General features: G+C 44.3%; 1 protein-coding gene across 1 annotated transcript in view; it reads right to left on the reverse strand.

Moving 5' to 3' along the window:
• Nucleotides 1-5,793: 5,793 nt before the first annotated feature.
• rl (Mitogen-activated protein kinase rl) overlaps nt 5,794-25,392 on the reverse strand; it is a 37,240-nt gene continuing 17,641 nt past the window's right edge. The window contains exons 7-8 of the mRNA XM_084598614.1: nt 22,001-22,193; nt 5,794-8,622 (exon numbers count right to left, since the gene is read on the reverse strand). Coding sequence (XP_084454740.1) covers nt 22,044-22,193 — 150 coding nt within the window. The 3' untranslated portion in view covers nt 5,794-8,622; nt 22,001-22,043. The remainder of the gene's footprint in view (nt 8,623-22,000; nt 22,194-25,392) is intronic.

Genomic DNA, 25,392 nt, shown 5'->3' on the forward strand with positions numbered 1-25,392 from the left:
GTTCCTGTTTCAGCTGTTTCTTGTCATGTAAACTCGCCGCTAGCAGAAAGTGCGAGCTTGCAAATGAAGTGCAAAGCGGGCTCTCCCTTCTTCAAATACTCTTCTGCTCATCTTTTGACTACACCTTTCTGCCGTAGAGCAGCAGGCATGTGATAGTACTAACTACAACTACCTGTCAGTACTTCTTCCTTTTGGCAAATGAGTGCTCACTTTATCCCAGTGATAAAGCTGGTATGCCTATGCAGTCAAAAGTAACGTATGGTACATCTTGGCTTGTGCTTTGACACATTTGTTGAAAGACAGGGAGGATATTGTGCTAGAAAAACTGGCCACTCTGTATATGCAATGCCTGTTGTCATAGACGATACTGGAGTCATGGAAGAAAGCTAACATTATCCTAATTCATAAAAAGGGGGACGCTAAGGACTTCAAAACTTACAAGCCAATCAACCTGCTGTTACATATAAGGTGTTTACTAAGGTAATTGCCAACAGAATCGAGGCAATCTGTTTTCGGGAAGGGTACTCTACTGTCAATCATATCCATACCATCAACCAGGTGACAGGAAAATGCTCGGAATATAACAAGCCCTTAAACATTGCATTCATTGATTATGAAAAAGCGTTTGACGAAGTAGAAACCTCTGCAGTCATACAGGCATTGCAAAATCGGGGTGTCTGTTTAAGTTGAGGACAACGCAACGAGCTATGGAACGAAAAATGGCACGTGTGACGTTGAGATAGGAAGCGTGCAAAGTGGGTCAGAGAAAACTCGAGTTAATGACATTCTAGTGAAAATCAAGAAGAAATGGGCATGCACAGGGCATGTAGTGCATAAAGAGGACAACCAATGGTCGCCAGCGGTAACAAATTAGATTCTAAGGGAAGGAAAGCGTAGCAGGGGGCGACAGAAAGTTAGGTGGGTGGATGAGGTTAAGAAATAGCAATTCAGTTAACTGTAATTAACGCACATAAGACCACATGCCGAACAATGCTAACAGAATGAAACACCATCATTGGAAAAAGTACGGGAGTAACTGATTGGGCTGCAGGACATGCATAACTGAAAGATAATTCTAACCCATTAGCAGACTTGAACAAGCCAGGTTCGTTGCAACCTGGCTGTTATTTCTGGCTCCTGACAAGCTCACCCTGTCGTGTATTTTGCGGCACTTAGTGTCAAGTTTGCATAGGGTAAGGCACGTCCAATACAAATACTAGTTGAGCAGACAGATGCTGTTATGGGCACGAAAAGACCGTCCTGGTTGAAATTTCATGAGCAAAAATGCCTCCTAGAGTGTTAAAAACGGTTGCACAAGAATTAAGCTGAAAGCAAACATACATAGCAAGCAACACACGAATCACATGCATAATATGCTTGCCACACTTGAGAAACGTTCAGTGATGCCTTTCCATCAAGGTGCCTTCATAACTGAACTTATCATCTGGTTGGAATAAATCCACTCCTATCCTTGCTTGCAACTCACTGTTTCAATCATGGAAAGAACTGCAAGCAACTTCACAAGCATAAAAGAAAATTTGCTGCAGTCAAAAAAGAGATTTGTGATCTGAAAACTAGCGTGACACTTGCTCATGGCTTCGCATTGAAAATTTTCAAATGTTTTCAGATGCAGAGGAAAAATACCCTCACTGATGCTCGGTGCAACATTAACAGATAAAACCCGATGATCGAGGTGTATCTTCTCGGTCTACACTGCCATATCAAGGGTCGCAAATCAATGCTTCAGCACATTTAGAAATACATATTTGGTCCAACAATCCTACTGTATCACTCCTTTCCTTCCCATAGCTTGCTTTCTCCAGAGAAGATTGCTCAAATGAGAGCAAAGGGCTAATAAGATATTGTGATATATTCAAAATTGCAGATTAGCAGAGGGAAGTACCCATAATCCAATATGTCATTGATTAAAGAAATCTCAACCAGATGCCTGCAAAGAAAACTCCTTTCCACACTTTGGACATATCCAACATATTAAGTGGAGAGTGTCCTACAGATCTGGCATGCCAAAGATACAAATTAGTGCCAAATCCAATGCATAAGCAGTGAGAAAAGGGGCTGTCCAGCTCAAACCTCAACGACCAAAGGAACCCGGTCATCAGGGCCATATCAGAAGCGGCCTCCGATGGAATCCTTGACAGAGGACCCCACTTATTCCGCCATCCAATATTTTTTGTCCAAATAATTATATCACCGCCACTGACTGTGACCCGTATACCAGCACGCATCGCGAATATGCTGACCTTCTCCAGATATAAACAAAATTTTATAAAAGATTTTTGCACAGTTTAGTTTCTTCTTTCTCCCCACAGACTCTAGCTGAAACGTTCAACCCTCTTGGAGAACATCTAATCAGTTCCAAGGCATTTTTCGAGAGTTCTAGCAATAGCCAAATAGCATATGAGATTCAACAGCTCTGGCTCTACATCCGAATCACTAGAGTGTGTTAGCAATGAAATGTGAGCCTTCCAGAGCATTTGCTGAACTCATTGAAGCTTTCTTACATACCAGTGAAATTTTCCAGTTACACTCCAGTTTGCACCTTAGATTTTTCGAAGTGTGTGAACAGCAGATGTATGTTTATTTTTAGGCCATGCAAGAACCGGCCTGACAATGCTAGGGAAAAACATTTTCAGTCTACTATGATGCTTTGGTTTGGTTTGTGGGGTTTAACGTCCCAAAGCAACTCAGGCTATGAGAGACGCCGTAGTGGAGGACTCCGGAAATTTCGACCACCTGGGGTTTTTTAATGTGCACTGACATCGCACAGCACACGGGCGCCTTGCTTTTCGCCTCCATCGAAAAGCGGCCGCGGAGGCCGGGATTCAATCCCGCGCCCTTGGGAACAGTAGTAGGGTGCCATAACCACTGCGCCACCCCGCTGGGGTTCAAGCTCCTGACTATGGCATTCTTCACAAACTTCACATGCTATATTCTTTATATCCTCATAGTAGACTGAGGATATAAAGAATATAGCATGTGAAGTTTGTAGATGGGCTACAAAGAATGCCATAGTCAGGAGCTCCAGTTTAATTATTTGACCAAAATGTTTAACATATGGCACATCGATACTTTTTCATTGTGCTCACATGAGCCTAGATATTTCCATCAGTCTAAAACATAACTAAACTTTTCATTTCTAAGGAACATCAAAGTGGTGAGCTGCAACATAAACACAGCTGTGGCATGCAATATGTGCACACATGACCCGCTGAATTCCTTGCGATTGAAGAACATGGCCACGCAAAGGAGTTAATTCAAGGTGTTCAGGTATCGAAGCAAGCAAGATCTGCAATTCTTTACAGTTACTTGCTCACTGCATTGATGGATGCAAATTGGTTCGGTAAACATCCTTCAGTTCCATGACATGCACTTTGGTTGCAGCCAGCCGGTGTACAATGCTAAAAGCGTGTATTGAGTTGCAGCAAATGAACTGCAAAATGAACAATTTGCAAAACTAGGCTCATTCACAGTATCTCCTATTTTTATAAACCGAGACCATTCAGGACGAGAATGCTATATGGAATACTATATCAGCCGGACTACACCCAATGCAGGGTGACGGACTCCCCCATGTTCCTCCAGTCCTGTGCTAGCTGCGTGCACTTAACCCCGGAAAACTTCCTAAACTCATCATCCCACCTATATTCTGCCGCCCCATTACACTTCCCGTCCCTTGAAATCTAATTTGTTACCCTTAGCAACCATCAGTTGTCTCTTCACACTACACGTCTGCCCATGCCGATTTCTTCTCGATTTCGACTAGAATAACTCAAGTTACTCTTCTGATATACGCTGGATGTTTCCTATTTCTTAATGTTACATCTACCATTTTCCATTCCATAGCTTTCTATGTTGTCCTAAACTTAAGTAAAACTCCTTTCATTAGCCTCTACGTTTCAGCTCCATCAGAAAGCGGCAAGCTGCTGCTAGTCAAGATCTGCGAGTACTCGCCAAACATACTCCATCCCCTTATTTTCCTAGGTGTATCCCTTTCGTGGTCTGGATCTGCGGTCACTGCCTACATACTTGCCTACCACTTCCAGTGCTTTCCTTCCAGAGACTGTTGAACACATTACTCTGCTGCATATCAACTTTTAGGCCTACCTTTCTGCTTTTCTTGTCTAGGTCATTAATTATCCTTTGCAAATTCATCCTCTGAATTACTTAGCAACAATGTCAACAGCGAATCACAAATTACTGAGGTATTCTCTATCATTCCTTATTCCTAACTGCTCCCCTTCCAAGTCTCCGAATACTTCCTCTAAGCAAGCTGTGAATAATACTGACAAGATCGTGTCATCCTTGCCTAACACCTTTCTTAATGGAGAACAATGGTTGCTGTGCAGCCACTATAAATATTGTCCGGTATTTTCCCATATGGCTCAGCTACACCCCAATTTTGCAACGGCTGCACAACTGCAGAATTTCGATCGAGTCAAATGCCATCGCAATGAATGAATGCTGTTTATAGGGCTGGTTATATTCCGAGCATTTTTCTATCACTTGGTTGATAGTATGAATATGATCCGATGATATAGTACCCTCTCAAAAAACCTGCTTGATCCTTTGGTTGATTGAAGTCTAAGGTTGCCCCGATTCTACTAGCGATAACCTTAGTAAATGTCTTGTAACTGATAGTAAGCCGATTGCTCTAATTTTTGGAGTCCTTAGTGTCCCATTTCTCATAGATTAAGACTATGTCAGCGTTCTCCCAACATTCCACTATCATCCATGTCATCAGGCATTGCCTGTACAGGGCGACGTTTTTCTAGCAAGATACCCCCATCTTCCTTCAACGAATCTGTGGTTACCTCCCCAGCTGCTTTCCCCATTTTCATAGCTTCTAAAGCGTTCTTAACCTTGGCGGAACACCTGATTGCTCTTCACTATTGCCAGTCTCAATATTTTTTAAACTACTTTGGCTACTATAGAGATCGGTACAGAACTCTGCTAGTACTTTGACTATCTTGTCCGTATTAGTAATGAAATTGCCCACCTTGTCTCTCAGCGCATACATCTCATTTTTGCCTATGCCTAATTTCCTCTTCACTGCTTTCGGGCTACCATTTTCATGCTCCCCTAAGGAGGTCAATGAACGCAAAATAGAAAGCACATAATTTCTGAAGCAGTGGGGTGTTGCTATAAGTACTTCAGCAGTACTAAGGAAAAAGCCAAAGTAGAGTGGCACCTAACCATACCCCATACACTCGTCACATAAGTCATGTTGAACCCAAAAGTCTACTCCAGTTGATTAGATGATGGCGCAGATGAGAGACACAAGTCTCCCACATACATTTACTGTAACTGCTTTCACTGCTTCAAGCTTTTCCACATTGAGTGTTCTCAGCAAATTGAAAGAAATTGAAAATCAAATACATTTAGCAAGCACATCAACACAAGTAAAATTCAGCAGTCAATATAGCCCTCAGAGGTGGCACATATAGTTGCTAAGAAATTATATAGGCCAAGAATAGAAGACTTGTTGGAAGGGAACTATAACAAAATATAGTGCACGGCTTTTCAGGTTTCAGGCTCGCGTTGTATCCACGATGAGGATTTCATACAGCTTGAATCATGACCACAAATGTGAAGGCACCAGCTGAAGTGAGTTGATATTTTTTTTAACCATGAGTGCCATCTATGCTTTTTACGTAGAACACGTCACAGCAGCACCCGTCTCTACTTGTTCTTGGCACATGATGCTGTAACAGCTACGTCTAAGCCATGTTATAAATCACAGTCAAGTGTTAAGAAGTCCAACTGCAACAAACATCAGGAAGGAAATGAAGTATTTATTCAAAAATCTACAACAGCAGATCTAAAAAAAAAATCAATAAATATAGTATTCTGTTCGTCTGCATTTACATGATATTTTTTTATTTCGAAGTTGTCTCATTTCCCTCCTTGCATCCCATTGTTAAAGTTCTTCACACAATTAGCATTTGTACAAACACAAAAGACAAGACAGAAGAAGAAAAGGGACAGGGTGAAAAAAGAAACTAACAAAAAAGCTCGCGAAAATTCCCTGAAACAATGTGTGCAGCTTCCTTGATTGCATCCCACACAACTTCCTTTTCCCCTCGTTAAAACACAAAAGATGATGAGTTGCGTGCGCTGTACAGAAAGGTGCATATGTTGGAAAAGCTTGCAGCACTTCCAAGGAAAGGTCGACGAAAACAATGTGTCAATGCAAAGAAACGAACCACCACAACACTTCTAGAAGAAATGTACAGCAGAACTAGCTTTAAAAAGCGATTCTGTTCATCAGGCTGCACAATGTCACAACTCGGTCTCTCACTGCTATTCTCCACTCTGAATTTAAGATTAGAAACAACGAAGGAGGCGTCGAAAAAGGCGCGACCAGCGCACTTTGCCTTCCTCAACATATCACACCGCCAAACAAAACAAAATGAAAAGAGAGAAAGCAACCAGCTTTCGAGTTTCCCTTCACTGCCATCCTCCACCTCTCAGCATGGAACGCCACTGAGTTCTCGAGCTCTTCTTACTACCTAAAGCTCATCAAAGCTATAACTAAGTGCTGATAAGAGCAGAAAGTTGGGCAAGGCAGAAAACATCGTATAATGATGACTAACAACAGAGGATTAATGATAAGGACAAGCAACAGTCCTCTTCATTCCTCTGTTGTTTGCAGTCGTTTAGCGCTGTCTTCTGCCATGCTAACAAAGTGCAAATATGTGATCAGGATTCATTTTTTCCCCTTAACGGAGCCACTTCATAGCGAGTTGTTTACAGCATTCATTTTTCACTATATGAAGGCCAGTGGCACATAAACTTCGTTTGGGCACTGTCACCATCGAACGCTTATAGATGAAAAAGCCTGTGGCAGCCTCTTGTCTGATGCATTTCCATGATCTAAGACAGAAGCAAACTGCGACAGCCCAAGGCCTAGAAAGCGCCTGTAGCCGCATTACCTACTCCTTTCCGAAAACTCCTTTGGGCAAAGAGAGTTCATGCGTATCAAAACTTAGAGCAAAAAAAAGAAAAGATAGAAAAATAAGGGGCATTCCTTTTCACAGAAACTGGAGTCCCACGCCCGGGAACACGCTGCCTCAGCTAGTGCCTTGAGACTAGACATTTGCTGCGAGCACTTTACATTTTCGTTTCTGTTCTTTCGTATGTCTTTTTTTATTTATTTGCAAGACTTGCGTGGAGAAATGGAATTGACGTGATTGCCATGCCTTACACAAGGCATGGCTAGCACAAATATATTACACGCGCCGCCTGGAGTTGGAGAGAAGAAAATCTGCTTCCACCTCTCTCCATCACCCCAAGCATTTGTTGATAAATACTCGCTGCTCTCCAAGACAAGTGGACGCAACAGCTTGCATGACCGAGCAGTTCATACGTCAACGGGAGGGAGAGGAGGGGAAAGAAATTCAAATCACACTCAGTTGTAGCCTACAGCACAACACAGGCGACAACAACAGCAACAACAACAACCAAAAGAGACCAGAAAGCCCAGCGACACACAAGACAATGACCACAATGATCAGAAGAACGAGGTGAGCCAAAGAGATGCACACAAACACATGCACAATAGTTTTTTTTTTTTTTTACCCCCTTGAGAACGGAAGACACCTAAAGCCCCAAGCAAAGAGATGGTGGGGCACCATGCACAAAAGCAGAGGCAAGAAGAGACAACCGCAACGTGGAACAGTGCTCACGCAGGGCCTCATCTCCACCCTCACCTGCCCATTGCGAGACACTGGCAGCAGCTGCAAGGAGCAGCAGTGGCACCAAAGAACACCCAGAAGAGCAACGGCAGCCGCGGCTTCTTAAATACCGGGCCAAAGTGAGCCAGACACCAAGAAGGTAGGACACTTGACAGGCCTCCTCAAAGGCAGCAACAATGGTGGCCTTTGCGAAACGGGACCCACAAAATGGGGAAAAAAATAGGCGGGGCGGGGCCAATATCCGAGCAGGCAAAGCTTTGTCCTCATGCAGCATACTCTCTGACGTGGCAATGTGTGGAGCAAAACATTTCTTTTCCTGGCCACACAACTTTCCTGTACTATGCCAGCTTTTTTTTTTTCTTGGGTGTATATTATGTTTCAGGTAAATCAGATTACTGACATCAGTATGAAGTAACAGTCGAGTGTGCTGATGCAAGGGAACCTTTAACCTGCAGCGAGAAGCCTTGCCTTTCATGGAACCATCTCTATTCCTGAAGGTGGAGCTCACGGAGGAGGAAGATAAGAGTGATAAAGAAAAAGAAACGGTGACAACCGGAAGGCCACTGAAAGGAACTGGAGGAGGCAGGGACAGACAGCTCAAGCAGCCACCAGACCATGCAGAGGTGAGCCAAACTGAACAGGAAGGGTAAAGGGCAACACAATTCTGGGGAAGGGGGCAGAGGTAGCAGCTCCACCGTCCTAACAACACATACACACACACACACATGCGACCACTGAGAAGAGAAGCTTCATCAGCAAGCCGGTGGCAGCAGTGGCCAGCGGCGGCTGCTCCTTGGCAGCTGTGAGGAGGCCGAGTGGGGGCGACCTCCGCCACGGGGTGGGGGGAGGCGTTGCAAGGTGCTCGGGGAGACGCGTGGTGCCGTCACCCAGGAGTGGCACTGGAACTCTGCAAGGATCACATCAATGCGAGAATGATTTCAAAACAGGAGTGGACCCATTCACACCACAATTGGCCTATTTCACTGAAAGTAAGTAGATAATTATTCTTGAGAGGAGAGAGTCTGTGGCATTGGCAGCTCTGCAGTAAGCTTTAGTGAAATGCTAATATGAAACAGAGCAAGCAGTTTCACCACTGTGCTCTTGGCTCGCGTGCTGCAACATGTTCCAGTGAAAAAATTGAGACTGTGGTATGTGTGCAGTAAATGCTCGATGCATGAAGCCGCTGTGCTTCAACATGCCCAGTGTATAATGAGGCAGGTTAGTCAACAACAGATTCAGAAATCACAACTGGAAGCAGACCAGCAAATTCTGCCAACCTAGCAATGGCAGCCAGTCTGTATAGTGCTTAAAAAATCCAATTAAATTAAATTCCAACCACTTTGAGATGAATGCCATTATAACGAAGTAGTTCCTGCTCCTCGTCAAGAAAAACACACATAGCAATGCAATCATTTCCCTTCAAAACAAACTATTTTTCAGCATGTGGTTTTGCTTCAGAAACTTTTGCGTGTAAGCAGGTGTTTCTTTTTTTTTTTCTTTTTGTGCGCACCCAAATATGCTGCACAATTTAGTATCTTGCGAGGTTTCACTAAAACAAGAAAAAAAAAAAAACGGTGAAGTCATTTCACTAATTCAGCATCCCCACTGAGTCCCAGCGGATTTAGGATAGATACACATATTTGTGCACACGCACAACAATGTAATCTGGTGCAAAGAGTCCATGCTGGTTTTGCCGACTATACTATGATCCCACGCGTGTGACTTGTGGCCGTTGGCACAAGGCAGCTTTCAGCTGGCCCACGTTTTCCTTCCCTTCGCAGACAGATGTAACAAAAGTCAATTTTATGATGATTTAAAGTGAAGTTATTATTGTGCTGGAGGTAACAGGTTATATAATGTTACACCTTTCAAGTGGCAACTAGTTCTCAAAGTACTTCCGCTGTGGTTTCACTGAAGAGCCCATTAAGGTTATCAACACTAAGTAAGCAGCTCGTGATGCTGTAGTGTGTCGCTCAGGGTGCCAGGGGTTGGTCACAGGGTTCGTACAGGTGGCAAAGAAAAGAATTCAAGGATATTCAAGGAATTTCAAGCCCCCATAGGAGGATTTTCAAGGCCCCCTTCGAGGGCTTAATTTTCTTTCCATGTCAAAGATCTTCAAACAGTGCTCTCAAAACGTCTGAAATATTTATTCCATAAAGAAAAAAAAACATCACTACGCAGATTTGCTTCTATTGCACAGAAAAAAATTAAATATAGCTTCATAAAATATCACAGTGAAAGTTTGGTCATATCCCGCAGAAAAGTAAAAAATTAGTTTTATAAAATTGTTGGTTATTTCCTATACCCTCACAAAATATTGTCCACTGCTTCAACTGCACAAAACAAAAAAATCATTAGGAAGCAGCTCCTCAGGGCTACTTCAGGGGAGCTCCAGCAGCTTTTGTTGAATTTGGAGCTTGATGGCGTGTAGCTCCTCACTCTTGTCTTTAGCCGTCTTTTTGAGGTTATTGGACTTTACAATGTGTGTCACATTGTTTTCTGCCTCTGCTTTATCAGCATAGGCATTTGCAGATGCCATGAGATCATCAATTGTCAATTCCAGCTTCTTTTTCTTGACAACAAGCAGTCAAGTCCCCATTTAGTTGCTGGAACTCCAGCCCTATAAGCATTGTGCACTGTGTGTAGCCCACAAGTGCCTAAATCCACACACAGAACTTGGTGGTTTTGTTGCAAGTGCTCTTGAAGACCTTTGAAGAACTTCAGATTGACATTGGGCCCATCCATCGATATCTGAAGAATCTCCTTTGAAGAACTTCAGATTGACATTGGGCCCATCCATCGATATCTGAAGAATCTTGGCAAGAGGCAAAGGCTCGAGGGCACTTAGCAACTTTTCCTGAATGTCATCGGCTGTGGAATGCCCCATAAAAACGGAGGTGTAATACCTGGTCGCCACTTGGTGAGCAGAGTCCCAACACCTCACGTGCACATCCATTTGCTTACTTTGCAGAAACTCATTTGCCGACTCGTCAAACAGTACGACATAGAATTCACTGTTCTATTTCTCGCTGCAATGCTGGAAGAAAAAGGCCTGAGACCGTGACACGTCATATAGGCGCATTTCTTCTCACCGCAAGAAAACGCCTTTGCCACTTCACTGTCCGGAAACGTGCGCTGAAATAGCTCCCCTGCTTGGGATGACGACCGGTACGAAAAGTGGGATGTCACAACTTTCAGAGTCCAAAGAATTTCAGCGTCAGTGACAAGCTCGTGCGCTTTGCAAGCATCGTTTAGGCTTGGCGACTGCGAGGAACACGCGCTAGTAGACTGCTCTACCGCGACCGGCGTCAGGTACCTTTTCAACGCGCTCCCTTGCGCTACTTTCATTGCGCCAATATGCTTGCCGCTTTTCATGTGACTTTTTAAAGCGGATTCACCCATGGCAGTCACATCCACAGTTTTACCGCAAAGCTCGCACTTAGCCCGATGCGGACTCGTATCAGGCGCAATCCACTGCTTGTATTCGTCATGGTGGCGCCACGTAGCCTGAAACTTGCTCTTTCCGGGCATTGTGTCACATATGAAAATATCACGTGCGCTGACAGGCAGAAGCCACGCTCATTCCAAAAATGCACGCACTAGGGCAACGCCAGCGTAGACACGGCCGCACGGCTCGGTAAACCTATCTAAAAACGTTGGGCTCGGTGAGTGATGGCGATGCGATAGCGATGGGACGACGCAGCCGCGCGCCCACTGCAGTGTTGCCAGCCGCCTAACGAGAATGCGCTAAATAGGCTAAAAATAGATGTTTCCTTCCCCGCAGTTCATTCAGAACTCAGTCAAAAATAAAAGTTTAGCAACAAAAACGTTTTCATGACGAAAAACACCAGTTCAAATTTAGTATTCAAGGAATTCAAGAATCTTCAAGGACCAGTCATAAATTCAAGGTTTTTAAGGGCCTTGAAAACAGACTTCCGTAATTCAATGGTATTCAAGGCTTTCAAGCACCTGTGCGCACCCTGTGGTCAGCACATGGGTTGCAGGTCACAAACCACACTCCTCTGTGTCACTGTGTGCTTGGCGTCTTGCAGAAACATTATTTTTTACGGTCTCGCAGAAGATGATGACCAAGGAACTAGCAAAACTCTCTACATTGCTGTGACAAAAAGTATTTGTTGACAATTCTTAGACGGAATGCCTTAAGACCGAAAGGTACCATCGGCTAGGTAACAAACAGGACGGGCGCCCTCATCCTGTAATCATTAAGCTGCTGGACTTTAGGGAAAACTCACAAGCATTAAAGAATGCACACAGGCTCAAAGATTCAGGCATTTACTTATTGGAAGATTTTTCTGCACATGTATGATCGATCAGAGAAAAGCTTTGGGATGCTACGCAGTCTTATCGGGACAGTGGGTCAAAAGCGCCTTTGAGATATGACCACGTATTTGTGGATGGCGTGCGTTATAACTGGGTTGATGCTGAGAATCCTTTAATTAAAGATTCCAACTCAAGAACCCCACCCACTGATGCCTGCTACTGCGAAAGCATCAACTTCAGATTTAACACTGACTGAACGCCATCAGCGACCTTCGTGTTCTGAACAATAATGCCATGTGTAATAAACCTGCTTCCAAACTTCGTCTTTTTAATTCTTGCGCATTGGCCCATATTATTGCAGTCACTGAAATGTGACTGCATGACAGTATAACAGACTAGGAAATAACCCCTCTAGGGTTTGTTGTAATTAGGGCAGACAGGCAACAGTGTAAAAAAAGTGGTGTCACTCTTTTCATTAGGGCTAGCTTGAAATTTGCTGGAATTCCTACTCCTGCCGAAATAGAGTCAACTTGGTGCAACCAGGTAATTCCAGGACAAACTGTATGCTTTAAGTAATTAAGTAACTTCTTGCATGACCATCACATCAGAAACCCAAACATAATTATTCACTGGACCATATTATCTATTACTGGTAATGACATTGCAAAAAGCAATAAGCTTGAGAATCTTTCAGTGCCATTTGGGTTGAAACAGATAGTCGATAATGATACAAAGCTTGCTGCAACACTGGACTTCATGTTTTTAAGCTCTTCTCTCTTCGCAAAACAATTATCATGTGAAGTCATCAAAGGAATATCCGATAACGACGCTGTTCTTGTTTCGATTCCATTTTCTGTTCCTGAGCCGCATTCATTTATTCAACAATTCCTGATTTTAGAGGGCATCCAAGATATATTAGGAGACTCATTTGAAACGTTTCAAAGTCTCAGCAACTCGGGTGACGTGGATTCATTGGTAACTTTTTTTGAAGCACTGTTCAGTTCTGTATTCAGCATTTTGTTCCGTTAGACTAAAAAACAAAATCTCAATATGCCGTGGATAACAAGAGACATACTCCACCTCTCTCGCCGTGTTTCGAGACTACCGTATTTACTCGAATCTAACGCGCCCTCGATTGTAACGCGCACCCGTTTTTCGTGACCCCCACCCCCGAAAAAAAAAAAGCTCCGATTGTAACGCGCACCCGTTCTCCGCGAAAAAGAGTACCGCGCACCTAACGCTTTCATACAGCAATACAACTTCGTCTCGTTTGGAAAAGCAAAGATTTAATCTCGGTGCACTAAAAAACACACACACAAAAGGAAACGGCTTATCTTGCCAAGATTGTCACTATGCCGGCACAAGGTTCACTCGTCGTCGCTGTCGGACAACTCCTTGTCACTGCTGACGGACCAAAGCATCTCATCCTCGGTGCCGTCCATGACATTCGATATGCCACATTTTTTAAAGGCCTTGATGACCATGGCAGACGGTATCGTGCATCACGCATCTTTCGCCCATCCAGTGAACTCTTGCAGCGAGGCACGCTTCATTCTGTTGCTGGGAGTGAATTCATGGTAGCCACTCACAAGCCATTCGGTGTAGAGCGCCCGAATCCTATCTTTCACTGGCTTGTTCAAGCAAACATCGAGCGGCTGGAGCTGCGATGTCATGCCACCTGGTATCACGACAAGGCCGGTGTTGCACGCAGCGAGCTTGTCCTTGATGCGTTGGTCGAGATGGCACTTGAAAGCGTCGAGCACAAGCATCGCACGCAGGCCCAAACTGCCGCCGGGTCTCTTGCGCCAGACGTTATCGATCCAGTCGGCGACCAAGTCCGTTGTCATCCAACCTTTTTCATTGGCACGCACAATCACGCCACTCGGAAACACGATTCCTTTCGGGAGCGTCTTGCGCCTGAATATGAGATACGGGGGCAGCTTGTGTCCATCCGCGGTGCAACAAAGCATTGCGGTGACGCGTGTTTTTTCATGGCCGGAAGACAACACGTGCACTTGCTTCGCCCCCTTCTTTTCAACGGTTGTGGTGGCAGGCATGTCAAAGTACAGCGGTGTCTGATCGGCATTTCCAATCTGGCCGAGGTGGTAGCCGTACTTGCGGCGCAAACTTAGAACGAACCGCTGAAAACTGTGCAGCTTTTCTTCGTACTCTTCAGGTAACTTCTGGCATATCCCTGTCCGCCTTCGAAGAGAAAAGCCTTTTCTCTTCATAAAATTAGACAGCCAGCACCTGCTCGCTTTAAAGTCGCTCCGCGTTAGCCCTGTTTGTAGGGCTAGCTGCATCGCCCGGACTTTGAGCAGGTCCGTCGTCACTGGCCGCTGCGCCGCTCGCTGCTCTAGAACATATTCTGCGAGCCGCTCTTCTATTTCGATGAACCGGCCCTGCTTCGGTCCACTGAAACCTTTTCGTGTAGCCTTGCTGCCGAAAATCTTTTCCTTCTGCTTGCGCCAGTCCCGCACGCATGTCTCCGGAACTCCGAATGTGCGTGATGCGGCCCGATTTCCGTCCGTCTCTGCACACACGATGACTTTCCTTTTAAATGCGGCATCATGATGAACTCGACGAATCTTCGGCACGTCCATACTGGTCGGTCAATCGCAGAAAACGGGTAGGCTAACCAAAGCACATGTACCAAAGCACACGAAGGACGCTACTGCAGCTAGGCATAGACAGCTAGACCAGCTAGTAGGCTCGAAGTGCATACCAGGCGGCCATTTTGAAATGCCGATGGCGATATGATGTCGGAGATTTAGGGTCGTACTCGATTCTAACGCGCACCCAATTTTTGGACACGATATATCGGAAAAAAGGTGCGCGTTAGATTCGAGTAAATACGGTATGTGTTTCCAAGCGCAACGGCGATCCTTTGCTCACACCCTCTTCAACAATACTAAAGAACAACTCCGAGTCAAGGTTAACAGGACAAAGGACTTTTACTATAGAAATACATCCAGCAATTAATGAAAAGCAACCCCAGAAAATTCTGGGAATCCATAATACCAAAGAGCATTAGTCCAAATACCTTTATTATTAATGATGAGCCCATCTTTGATTCATGTCATAGGAACTGGCCTTGATACATACTTTCAGTCTGTCTTTTGAAAGGATAATTTAGAAGTGAATAATTCTGCAAGCAACACAAAATGCTCCATTGATGATGTCTCAAGAAGCGGCCAAGACGTTCTTGCTTAAATCTGGAGGCCCCTGGATATTATCCAACTATTGCCCAATTTCCTTAAAGGGAAGATGCACCGGTTTTAGATTTCGATGAGTTTCGATTGGTTGAATGATTATAACTTGTACTTAAAGTGTGCGAAATATCTTGGCGCTAGCATTTGAAACAATGGCGCAATTAGCGATTAAAATCGCCACGGCTACCAGGCTTCACCGCACTGCACAGCAGCACATGATGACGTCATTGACGGTACCGGTATGTTTTCTGCATAGACACACTTGGTTTGAAGAAATGAAAAGAAGGCTGCTGAAAATAAAGCCCTAGAAATGTTGATTAGCACCGTCAGAAAATGTGCAGCAGTATGTGGGCGAAGGCAACGAACATCAGAAATAGTACCGTCCGTGATGTCATCACCAAGCTTCTCCGCAGAACTACAGTGCTGTAAAGTAAAGTTTGAGGTTTAACCGTCAATTACTCCATCAGTTTGAATGCTAGCGCAAAAACATTTTGCATGCATTACCTACAGCCTATGTAGATTTGAACCCTTGAATATCGCGAAATTCTCGATAAGGAATGCAGCTGCTCATCAACTTCGCAGCCATGTAAATTACTCGAACACACAATTCACAACCCCATTACAGAATTTTTTCAAGCTAACAACATTTTGTGTAAATATCAGCATGGTTTTCGGCGAGGGTTGAGCACCATTTCCCAACTCAGTGAATTCAAACATGACATTGCTAGTTCCCGTGATATCCGTACTCAGGTTGACGCTTTATTTGTCGATCTACCTAAAGCCTTCGATACGGTTCTCCACGCTAAATTTCTTTGTGAGCTGAATGCAATGCTTAAAAACCTGGCATTAGTGAATTGGATATCGAGTTTTCTTTCTTATCGCAAGCAGCGTATCTCTCTAAACTCCTGTTCATTCTGAAACTGCTGAAGTATCATATGGTAATGCAACAAGGATCCATGCTGGGGCCTCTGCTATTCCTATACATATATACATCAATTGTATGCTATGATTGTGTGGTGTACCAATCAATTAAATCATCTGATGATCACGAGCAACTGAATGCTTCCTTTTTATCATTCTGCTCATAGTGTGAAATGCGGCAAATGCAAATAAATTTTCGTAAATCCGTCTGCATGTCATTCTGTAACTATGCAGCCCCGTCCTCTTACTCTTATTCATTCAAAGGTGAATTTTTGAAACACGTGTCTGAGTACAAGTATTTAGGTGTTCTTTCTTCTAATTTGTCATGGTCAAAACACATTAACATGATATGCAACAATGCATTGCGGAGGCTAGAGTACCTGCAACAGAGCGTTTCTGTTGCCCCCAGGAAACTAAATTGGTCACTTACAAACCTCTAATCCGTCCAAGTTTAGAGTATGGGTCGATAATTTGGAACCCTCATAAACAAAACGACGTCAATAAGCTTGAGTCAGTTCAAAGGAAATCAGTGCAGTTTATATGCCAAAGGTATGATAGGAACTTTTCACCATCATCAAGTCTTTTTCTGTTGGGTACTTGCTGCGACAATGAGTGTTCAAAGTATTTTCGCAATATTGTTCACTCGTTCAAGTGAATGAATTCCCATTACTTGAACGTGCCGCCTATTTACGCACACACAGACACTTTCAAATTTAGCTTCTTCCCTCGTGGCATTGAGCAGTGGAATTCCCTGCCCGGTGACGTACGCTTGTTGCACAGAACACTTTCTGAACATTGTTGGAAATTCCTGATTATGTGGTTTGTTATGCTGCGTGGTTTTCGCTGTTAGTCATTTCATTGCTGCCAACTCCCGACTCTGCCGCTGACTCATTATACTTTACGACTGCTGTTGGCATTGATTATGCCCCACTTTTTTTCCCCAGGGTGGAAACAGAAATGCTTTTACATTGTGCAGAAAAAAAAAAGAAAAAAGAAAACATTTAGGTAGCCAGTTAGTGGGTGTCTGATTTAAGCAGATATGCCAACGGCCGAAGGTTTCCCAAATCACGCTGCAATGCCGATTTTGACACGAAACAAGACTAAAATGAATGGAATTTTGGAAATAAAAGCTCCTGGTGAATCACCCAGCCGTATCTCTCAATGTTCTAGCCTGATGTCATGTTAGCAAAATTTCTGCTTGAGCGAAAATTTTCAGTCTTGCAAATATTTTTGTAGCGGGATTCCACGTGCTGTACTAAAGGAATAATGGAAGCATAGAATAAGCACTAATATGCAACACTAATCTAATAAAATTACTAACCATTGCAGAAATTAACTTATTACAGCACCTTTATCCCTTCTTCAGATAGAAAGAATGGGTTCTAATAAAATTACTAACCATTGCAGAAATTAACTTATTACAGCACCTTCATCCCTTCTTCAGATAGAAAGAATGGGTTTATGGACAACGTGCGCTGCAGTAGAACTCCTCTATAGTAAAGTCACTGGGACCAGCAAAAATCTTTAGTACCGTATTTTCGCGATTCTAAGCACCCCCCCCCCCCCCCCCCCCAATTTTCGTTAAAAAATTTGGAAAAAAAGTTTGCATGCGAATCTAAGCATCCCCCTTTGTGCGAGGAAGTGCGTGTAGCCAAGACCGGCCATTGCGTTTGCTCACTCTTTCGTCGAGCCGCAGCTCCGCAGCCGCCAGAGTTGTGTTCCGACCACGTTCTGACAATGCACGACAGATAGCGGCACAGAGCTCCATATTCGTACCTCATGGTGAGCAATGTGTGGATGTGTCATCATCATCAATCAGTCGAAAGCCACCCTGATAACTCCATCAGCGTGTTGCTGTAATCTTGGCAGCGTTCGGCAGGCTTCGACGGTATTCGAGGGCATCGCGGCCGCACGTTGGTTTGTTTAGTGCCCATTGTTTCACAGCCTTGTTACAAGCAGCGTGTTACAGTTATGCTATGCATAACGGCTGACGACCAAAAACTTCCGCCATTCATCATTTTCAAAAAGAAAAACATTCCAAAAAATGAAAGTTTTCCTAAAGATGTCATCGTGAGAGTACAAGAAAAGGGGTGGATGACAGCAGACCTCATGTCCGACTGGATTAGAGTTGTGTAGTAGCAGCGTCCCGGAGCACTGCTCGGCGGACCTGCAGGCACATGGTCTATGCAGCTGCTGGATGCGTTTCATGGCCACCTTACCCCAGAGGTAAAGACCCAGCTTCGCAACTGCAATTGCGAATTGGTTGCTATCCCAGGCTGCATGACACCAGTGTCGCAACCCCTCGACGTTTCAGTCAACAAACCTTTTAAAGCCAATCTTCGAGAGGAATATGAAGAATGGGTGCAGAACCCCGACCGGAAGAAGGCACCGACAGGAAAGTTTCAGAAAGCGTGCCCATCAACCATCGCAAGGTGGATTTCGGACGCATGGAAGCGGGTCCAGGTCGACGCTGTGAAGTCTTTTAACAAGTGCTCCATTACTAACCACTTCGACGAAACAAAAGACGACCTGCTGTGAGATACTAAGAGCAGTGGCTCAAGCAGTGTGACGGACCCTTCGGGTGGCAGTGAGAGTGACTAACGAGACACAAGCGGTGGGTGCACTATTTTTGTTTTGGATGTTCGCTAAATGAATCTTCGCCATATAAAATGTTATTTCTCGAGCATTTCCCTTTGAACACTGCCGCGAAAAGGTGGCTGTGAATCTAAGCACCCCCCCTCCACATTGGGCATCGCAATCGTGAAAAAAAGGGGGTGCTTAGAATCGAGTAAATATGGTATATCAAAGTCTTTACTATGTCAGTTGTTGGTGATGACATAGCCCTAACATGCTGTCTGGTAGTTAAATGGGCACTTACTGAACACGTCTTGTTGCGTAATGAAAACAAAAACGCTCTGAAATACCTTCCACCTCTCTGTTATCATCTCTTAATGCAATTTTTTTCAGTTATAAAAATTCTTTGTCTTGTGGAAGTACCTCTTAAGCATGAGGACAACGTGGCTATGAAGAGTACAACCAAGTTTGATTTCATGTGAAAATCAAAGCCTTGCATGAACACTCAATTTTTACTGTTTTTGTCTTTTAAAAGGCAATAAATGATAAATGCGCATTGCAATCAAGTGCTGCAAGACCTCCACTTCTTGCCTCCACTACCTCATACTTCGTGCTGCACTGTGCTGTGAATCTTTGCCCATTTCTTCCCTCCCCTTCCCTATTCTTTGCTGCACTTTACTACGGACCTCGCCACCTCCTTTCTATATTTGTAGACAGCTTTACTTTCTTTTTTTTTTCCTTACGCGCTCCATGATTTTCCTCATGGCTTCGAGGCCTCCGTAAAGTAGGCTTCTCCTGAATGCTGCTAAGCCTAGCGGTAAAACTACCTAAAAGAACACTGTTATTTTTCCGTTTTCAAATACAAAAAATCTTTGCCTCACGATTCTAGGTAGTGTGCGGGCGGCGATGTCATATTGTGGGAGTTGTCGCTGGGGCCAGGCGCACTTTACTATAACAAATTTTTGCCAAAAATGTCTTTACTATAAAGGGGGCAAAATGTACACTTGTCTTTGGAAGATGAGCTGGGACTTGTTTCACTATACTATATCAAAGTTTTTACTATATCTGAGTTAACTATAGCGATGTTCTACTGTATTGTATTTACACATAAATAATCAGACCGCAAATTTAATGCGGGAGATATATATATATATAATACACAATTTCACAAAGGGCTGAAAGACACTGCTGTATTGGGCGCCGCACTGTGCTTGTAGCCCAGGAAAGAGTTGACGACTCAGTACAGCCCAGTCAAACCCGTTTGTCAGAGGGTCAAGTAAAGGTCCATAAATGGTAATATATATTAAATTATTAAGATAAATGAAAACTCTACCCATTCAAAGCAACTACTATTGACGGCAGAGAAAAAGTGGCATGAAACAATTTGAAGCAACGGATATGGCAACAGCTTTCAAGAGGCAGCTCCTCTGGACAGTGCATCATGGCACCGTTGCTTCCTTCTTGCCCAGTTCTGAAAATGTCTGCCTTTCTTTCCTTTACCGACCCTACTCAACTCCATTTCTGTCTCCTCCTCAATAGCCTTCTGACAACCTTTAACAGCCTTTTGATAGCCTTCAATAGCCTTTCCTTTGCCCATGCGTGCCATCAAAAGTTTGCTTTTCTAGCAGCTTGCCGCCCTAGTGGCAAAGCTAGTAGTAGCTATCTTGAGAAGCAGTAAGAGAAGAACAATTCTAGAGGGCACTTTGGACCACTAAAGTGCGATGAGGCAAAAGCCATTACAGCGAAGTGGATCGTCTCTATCTCCCTCTCTTCTTTCACTCCCACCTTCTTCCCTTCCTTTAAAGCGTGGTACATGTGTCCGAAAAGAGTTGTGACAGATACTGCGCTTTTTCTATCCTGTAAATCAATATCAAACGCCGCTGATGCCTGCTGTACTAACGCCTCCTAGACATCTCGGTCCGCTTCTGTTTGCTGTGTGGTGCGGCGTTCAAGGAAGCGGCATATGAAAGGCACCGCACGAATGTCTGAATCAGACACACGCCAGGGTCAACTTCGTGTATGCATGAATCGCCTGGTGACGTGATGACCTGTCATTATGGTACATCGCGCGCCCCTTGTCGAACAAAACCAGCATTTCATTGAACGCACAGAAGTTCACCGGCGTTCTATAATTCGTTTACAGGAAAGAAAAGGCGCCGTACCTATCACTCGCGAAATCCCACTATCATCCTTACAGTAGACAAGCGGAATTATGAACAGCATTTTACGATCCGGGCTGGGCTCAAAGCTGGCTAGGGATCCAAGGGATGGAGGTTCGGTTCCCAAAGGAGACAAGGCTTATTAATTTATTTTTAACTCTCACTCTCAAAAGAGCGACACTTCTGCTGACAACCTTCTGTCGACAACAGTGAGGCATTAAAGGCTTTCGCCTTAAAGCCAAATTGTCATTACTATATTCATTCTTTCATTCACATTAGAGCGTAAGATGCATTGTGAAACCAATGAACAAGCCAAGGAAGAAAACTCGCATTACTTTCGGGTAAATATGGTAATTTCTCGAAGTCACAAATGTGGTCATTTCAATTTAAAAACCTCTGCGCCAATTTCTGCTGGCATGTAATAAAAGCGCAGGCTCATCGTAAGGTTCAAAATGCATCAACTACCAAATACTAGAAGTTCAGGAAGAATGGGTGTGACAGCCTGCAGTTTCTAGTTGCTGGAATGGTATATTTCAAAGCCCCTATGTCCTGCGTCTTTAGACATTGTATTAGATTGGGGAACTGGCATGACTGCCTTTTCACTCATGTTGAAGCCAAAACTGCTGCTGCAAGCCACCTCCACTAGCCTGGTATTCCCCTTGTGTCACAAATGAAGTTGGAGGCCTTCACCTGCTTCAGAAGTTGCCTTCCTGTGTTTTGCCACTAGAACCTGAAGCAAGCACAGCTAACCTCAGTCCAGAACACCATGCACACCAATGCCCCTGCACCCTCCTTGCCCGAGAACTGTCTCTGGGAGCATGGATGCCGTTATGCTCCATCGAACGATTTGCAGATCGCTCTTCAAGGTGTAGGAACGACACTGGGACCGCTACTTTCTATTATGTGCAACCTTGAAGCATGGCTGACCGGCTGAGGTTGTCATGCGCTGGACTGCATGAACCCCACCTGCCCAACCCCCTCCAAGGCTCTTTGTGACTGCAGCCTCCCCCCCATCACTCCCTCGTTCTCATAATCTCTCCTTAGAAAAACCGATCACCTAGCCACAAACCAGCACCTAGAGAGTTCAGCCTTCACCCAGAGGCGCTACCACAGAAGAGAGAGACTTGGCATCACTCACCCAAGATGGACACACCAACAGCCACAAAAGAGGCAGCATCCACTCAGGAGGAGGAGGCGGCCGCCTGTTGGGACAGCCTGTTTGCACAACGTGCTTGGAACAGCTTAGTCTCCTCAAAGACCAGCACCTTCAGCTGCTCCTTGGGCAGGTCGTCGAGCTCTGTCTCAAACTTGAAGGGCTCGTCCGCCACTGGCTGCAATGGAGAGGGCAAGTGGCAGAACTCAGAGCAGGCTTCTTCTTGAAACAGCTTTTGTAGCAGAATAAATTGCAATTCGTATTAACAATTTTGAATAATGTACCGGGGGAAAAAAAAATTCTTGTGGCAAAAATTCAGCTTCTGCAGTATGTGAACATAGTTGGCGCAAGACAGAGTCAAATCAAGAAGTGCTTCGGACTGGGCTCGTTAGAAAAATGAAAGGATGCGCTGCTTAGGCGTACAGAATTGTGTCAAACAAACATCTACGTCCCCCAAAGTGAGCACATGGAATAGTCATTCATGGCAAATCTACACAAATGACCTACAAAAAGAACTCTACACAATGTGCAAGAAAACTAGTGCGTTCAGACACTATTTCTTGAAATTTTCGTATGAGCCTATAGTAAGACATAACTTAAGAACACAGCCATCAATACCTCTTAGAGGATGCCCTCCAACCATGAGTGATGTCATGAAAATAAGAGTCAATGGCTGGACAGCTTCTTCCCAGAAGTGTTTTTAGTTGTATCTGACTAGAGCTTGGATGATGCCACCGGCGAGATGGCATTAGAGATCGCTATCAAAACCGTACGAAGTAGTGACACCCCGGCAAGACACAACAGGACAGCTTGTGAAACAAATGGTAAGCAGCAACTTGGGCCTCAGTGCTTCAAACTTTCTATGTTATGTTTGGTTTGGTTTATGTAGTTTAACGTCCCAAAGTGACTCTGGCTATGAGAAACACTGTAGTGGAGGGCTCCAGAAATTTCGACCACCTGGGGTTTTTTAATGTGCGCTCACATCGCACAGCACACGGGCGTCTTGCTTTTTGCCGCTATCGAAAAGCGGACACCGCGGCCGGGATCCGATCCTGCATCCTAGGGTACAGTGGTTGAGAGTCCTAACCACTGCACCACCACGGTGAGGCCTTACTATATTCTCTTAATATGCCCGGACAGAAGTAATGGGAGAGTAATGATGGCCAAATGTGATACAATGGATTTGATTTGCCAAGTGAAAACTGTATCTGTTTCAATAGCAGTTTTTTCTGCATCTAAAGTGTCAGCTTCAGTTTCGAGTTCGTCACTGCCAAATTTTTTCGATGGCTTTTTTTGTGCTACTCTACAGCAGCATGTAGCACGATTCCCCATTTGGCACAGAATGTTGCAATTGGCACACCAGTTCCATCAGTGCAGGTGCACAGCCACAGCGACAAGTGTGCACACAGCAACACAAAGTAATGCCCCTCCAGAGGAAGAAAGAGAATCCTTGCCAAGCTAGCCAAAGAATGTCAAATTTTGAGGTTATATGTGCCCTTCCTTGTGTGTGTTTGCACACCTTTTAGGAAATCACAAAAGTTCCAACAGCGAGTCCTGAAGAGAAATGCTCAACCCATTTGTGCACTGTGTTCAGCCAATAAACCGAAAAATGTGGCTATGTCTTCATGTAATGTCTTCCGTCAAAAGAACATGCACTCTGCAGTAGAAAAATACAAGCCGCCTAACAGAGTGATATACTAATTTCTTACACAGATTATCGCCGCTGCATCCTTTGTAAATGTGCTGAAGAGCTTGACGTTGTATGCCCGCTGTAATGTTTAGAGGCCAAGGCCAAATAAGCAAGGTCACCGCCCCCTTCAGGATTTGTTCACAGATGATGCCTCACCCATCACTTTGTTTTTACAGTCAAGAAAAGAGGACTAATTACTGAAAATTACAGAACACCTGCCTGCTAGCCTAGTGGACCGCAGTGCAGCCCATAATCTCGATACTCTCTGTAAAGCTTCTGCTAAAAAAAAATTTAAAAAAAAAATAAATAAATCACCATGTCCCACAATTGAATGAAATGGGTTTACTACCAGCGTAGCACATTAGCTCATGTTGACGGGGAGGACACCTAGAGGGACATAGATGAATGCTGGCTGATTAAACTGTGCAGTGGTGTGGACCAAAACTCATGAGGTGCCGTTGTAAACCAGGGTTTTGTGTCCTTGCTGACATTGGCGTCAGAACGGTCGTGGACGCACAGCACTAATCCGCTGAGTGGGGCAGCAACAGCAGTCCTGGCTTAAAGGAGCACCAGGCTCATGGGCGTTATCATTTCTGCTTCAGCACGTGTTTCCTTTGAAGCCGAATTTGAGATGTCCAAAGAGCGTGGATAGTTTTGTGCCCTTTCGTCTTTACGCTACAAAACAGTGCAGAATGAGGACATTTCTAACACATGCATGGTTCCAACAGTAGTTTGAGGTTGCCATTGGGAAGTGAGTGTGGGCCCATAATGCCATCCTTAGGGAAGGCGCAGAAGTCGTTCCGAACTAGTCTCGTTAAATTTTTTTTGGTGCCAAGATGATCCCGTTTCGGTGCCTGGATGATGGAGAAAGGATGCTTGGATGCTAGCTCTTGGTTCTGGCTTGATGGCACCTCAAGGTCGCCAACAATGGAAGCTAAAACCATTTTATGCTTAAAGGCGAAATTTCGACTGCAGGTGTAACAACTTTGTAGGGGGCCTTGTTCAGAGCAACTGTGGGAAGTGTTTCATTATGTTCATTCAAGCTGAGCAATAAAATTTTTTTTTTTCAAATACCTAATGTCTGAGTTCCAAATGCTTCGAACAGCTACCCTCACAAATGCAACTTCAGAGGTCAACACAAAAGTGCTAATCTGCACAGAATGACACTCAAGTTATTTACTACATTTGCTTGCAACGAGCTACCACATGTCATTGAAACTGGACTCGGGTAGGAACTCTGCCATCCGCACATTGTTGGCAAACATTTGTTTCTTAAATAAAAAGTATTTGGCCAAGTGTTCATGAAGGCTTTTTTTCTATTTCAAAATTAAGATTTGATTAGTGTGTCAGGTTTTGATGCTCTTCCCATTTCATGCAGAGTTAATACTTTCCATATTTATTTTTTCACTTTTACTGCATTTTAGTTTTCACCTCGCCATCACTTGCTGTATTAGACACCTTGTTAAATTTACAAAACACCCCATATCTTTTTGCCTAAAGCGCCTTTTTTTTTTTTCTCCTCAACAGCCTTGCAAGTCTATTCCTTCAAAATTTGTTTCTTAGCCCTTACCACTCTAATGCAAGACCCCGGAGAGCACTTCAATAAGCAAAGTCTGGCCCCAAAACTTGGAGGCACTTTTTGTGATCAGCTTAACAAAAACTTTGCAGCAGTACTGGAGCACCACAA

The sequence above is a fragment of the Amblyomma maculatum genome, chromosome 3, assembly GCF_055883805.1.
Source record: "Amblyomma maculatum isolate TAMU_Amacu chromosome 3, ASM5588380v1, whole genome shotgun sequence".
In the NCBI taxonomy this organism is placed as follows: Eukaryota; Metazoa; Arthropoda; class Arachnida; order Ixodida; family Ixodidae; genus Amblyomma; species Amblyomma maculatum.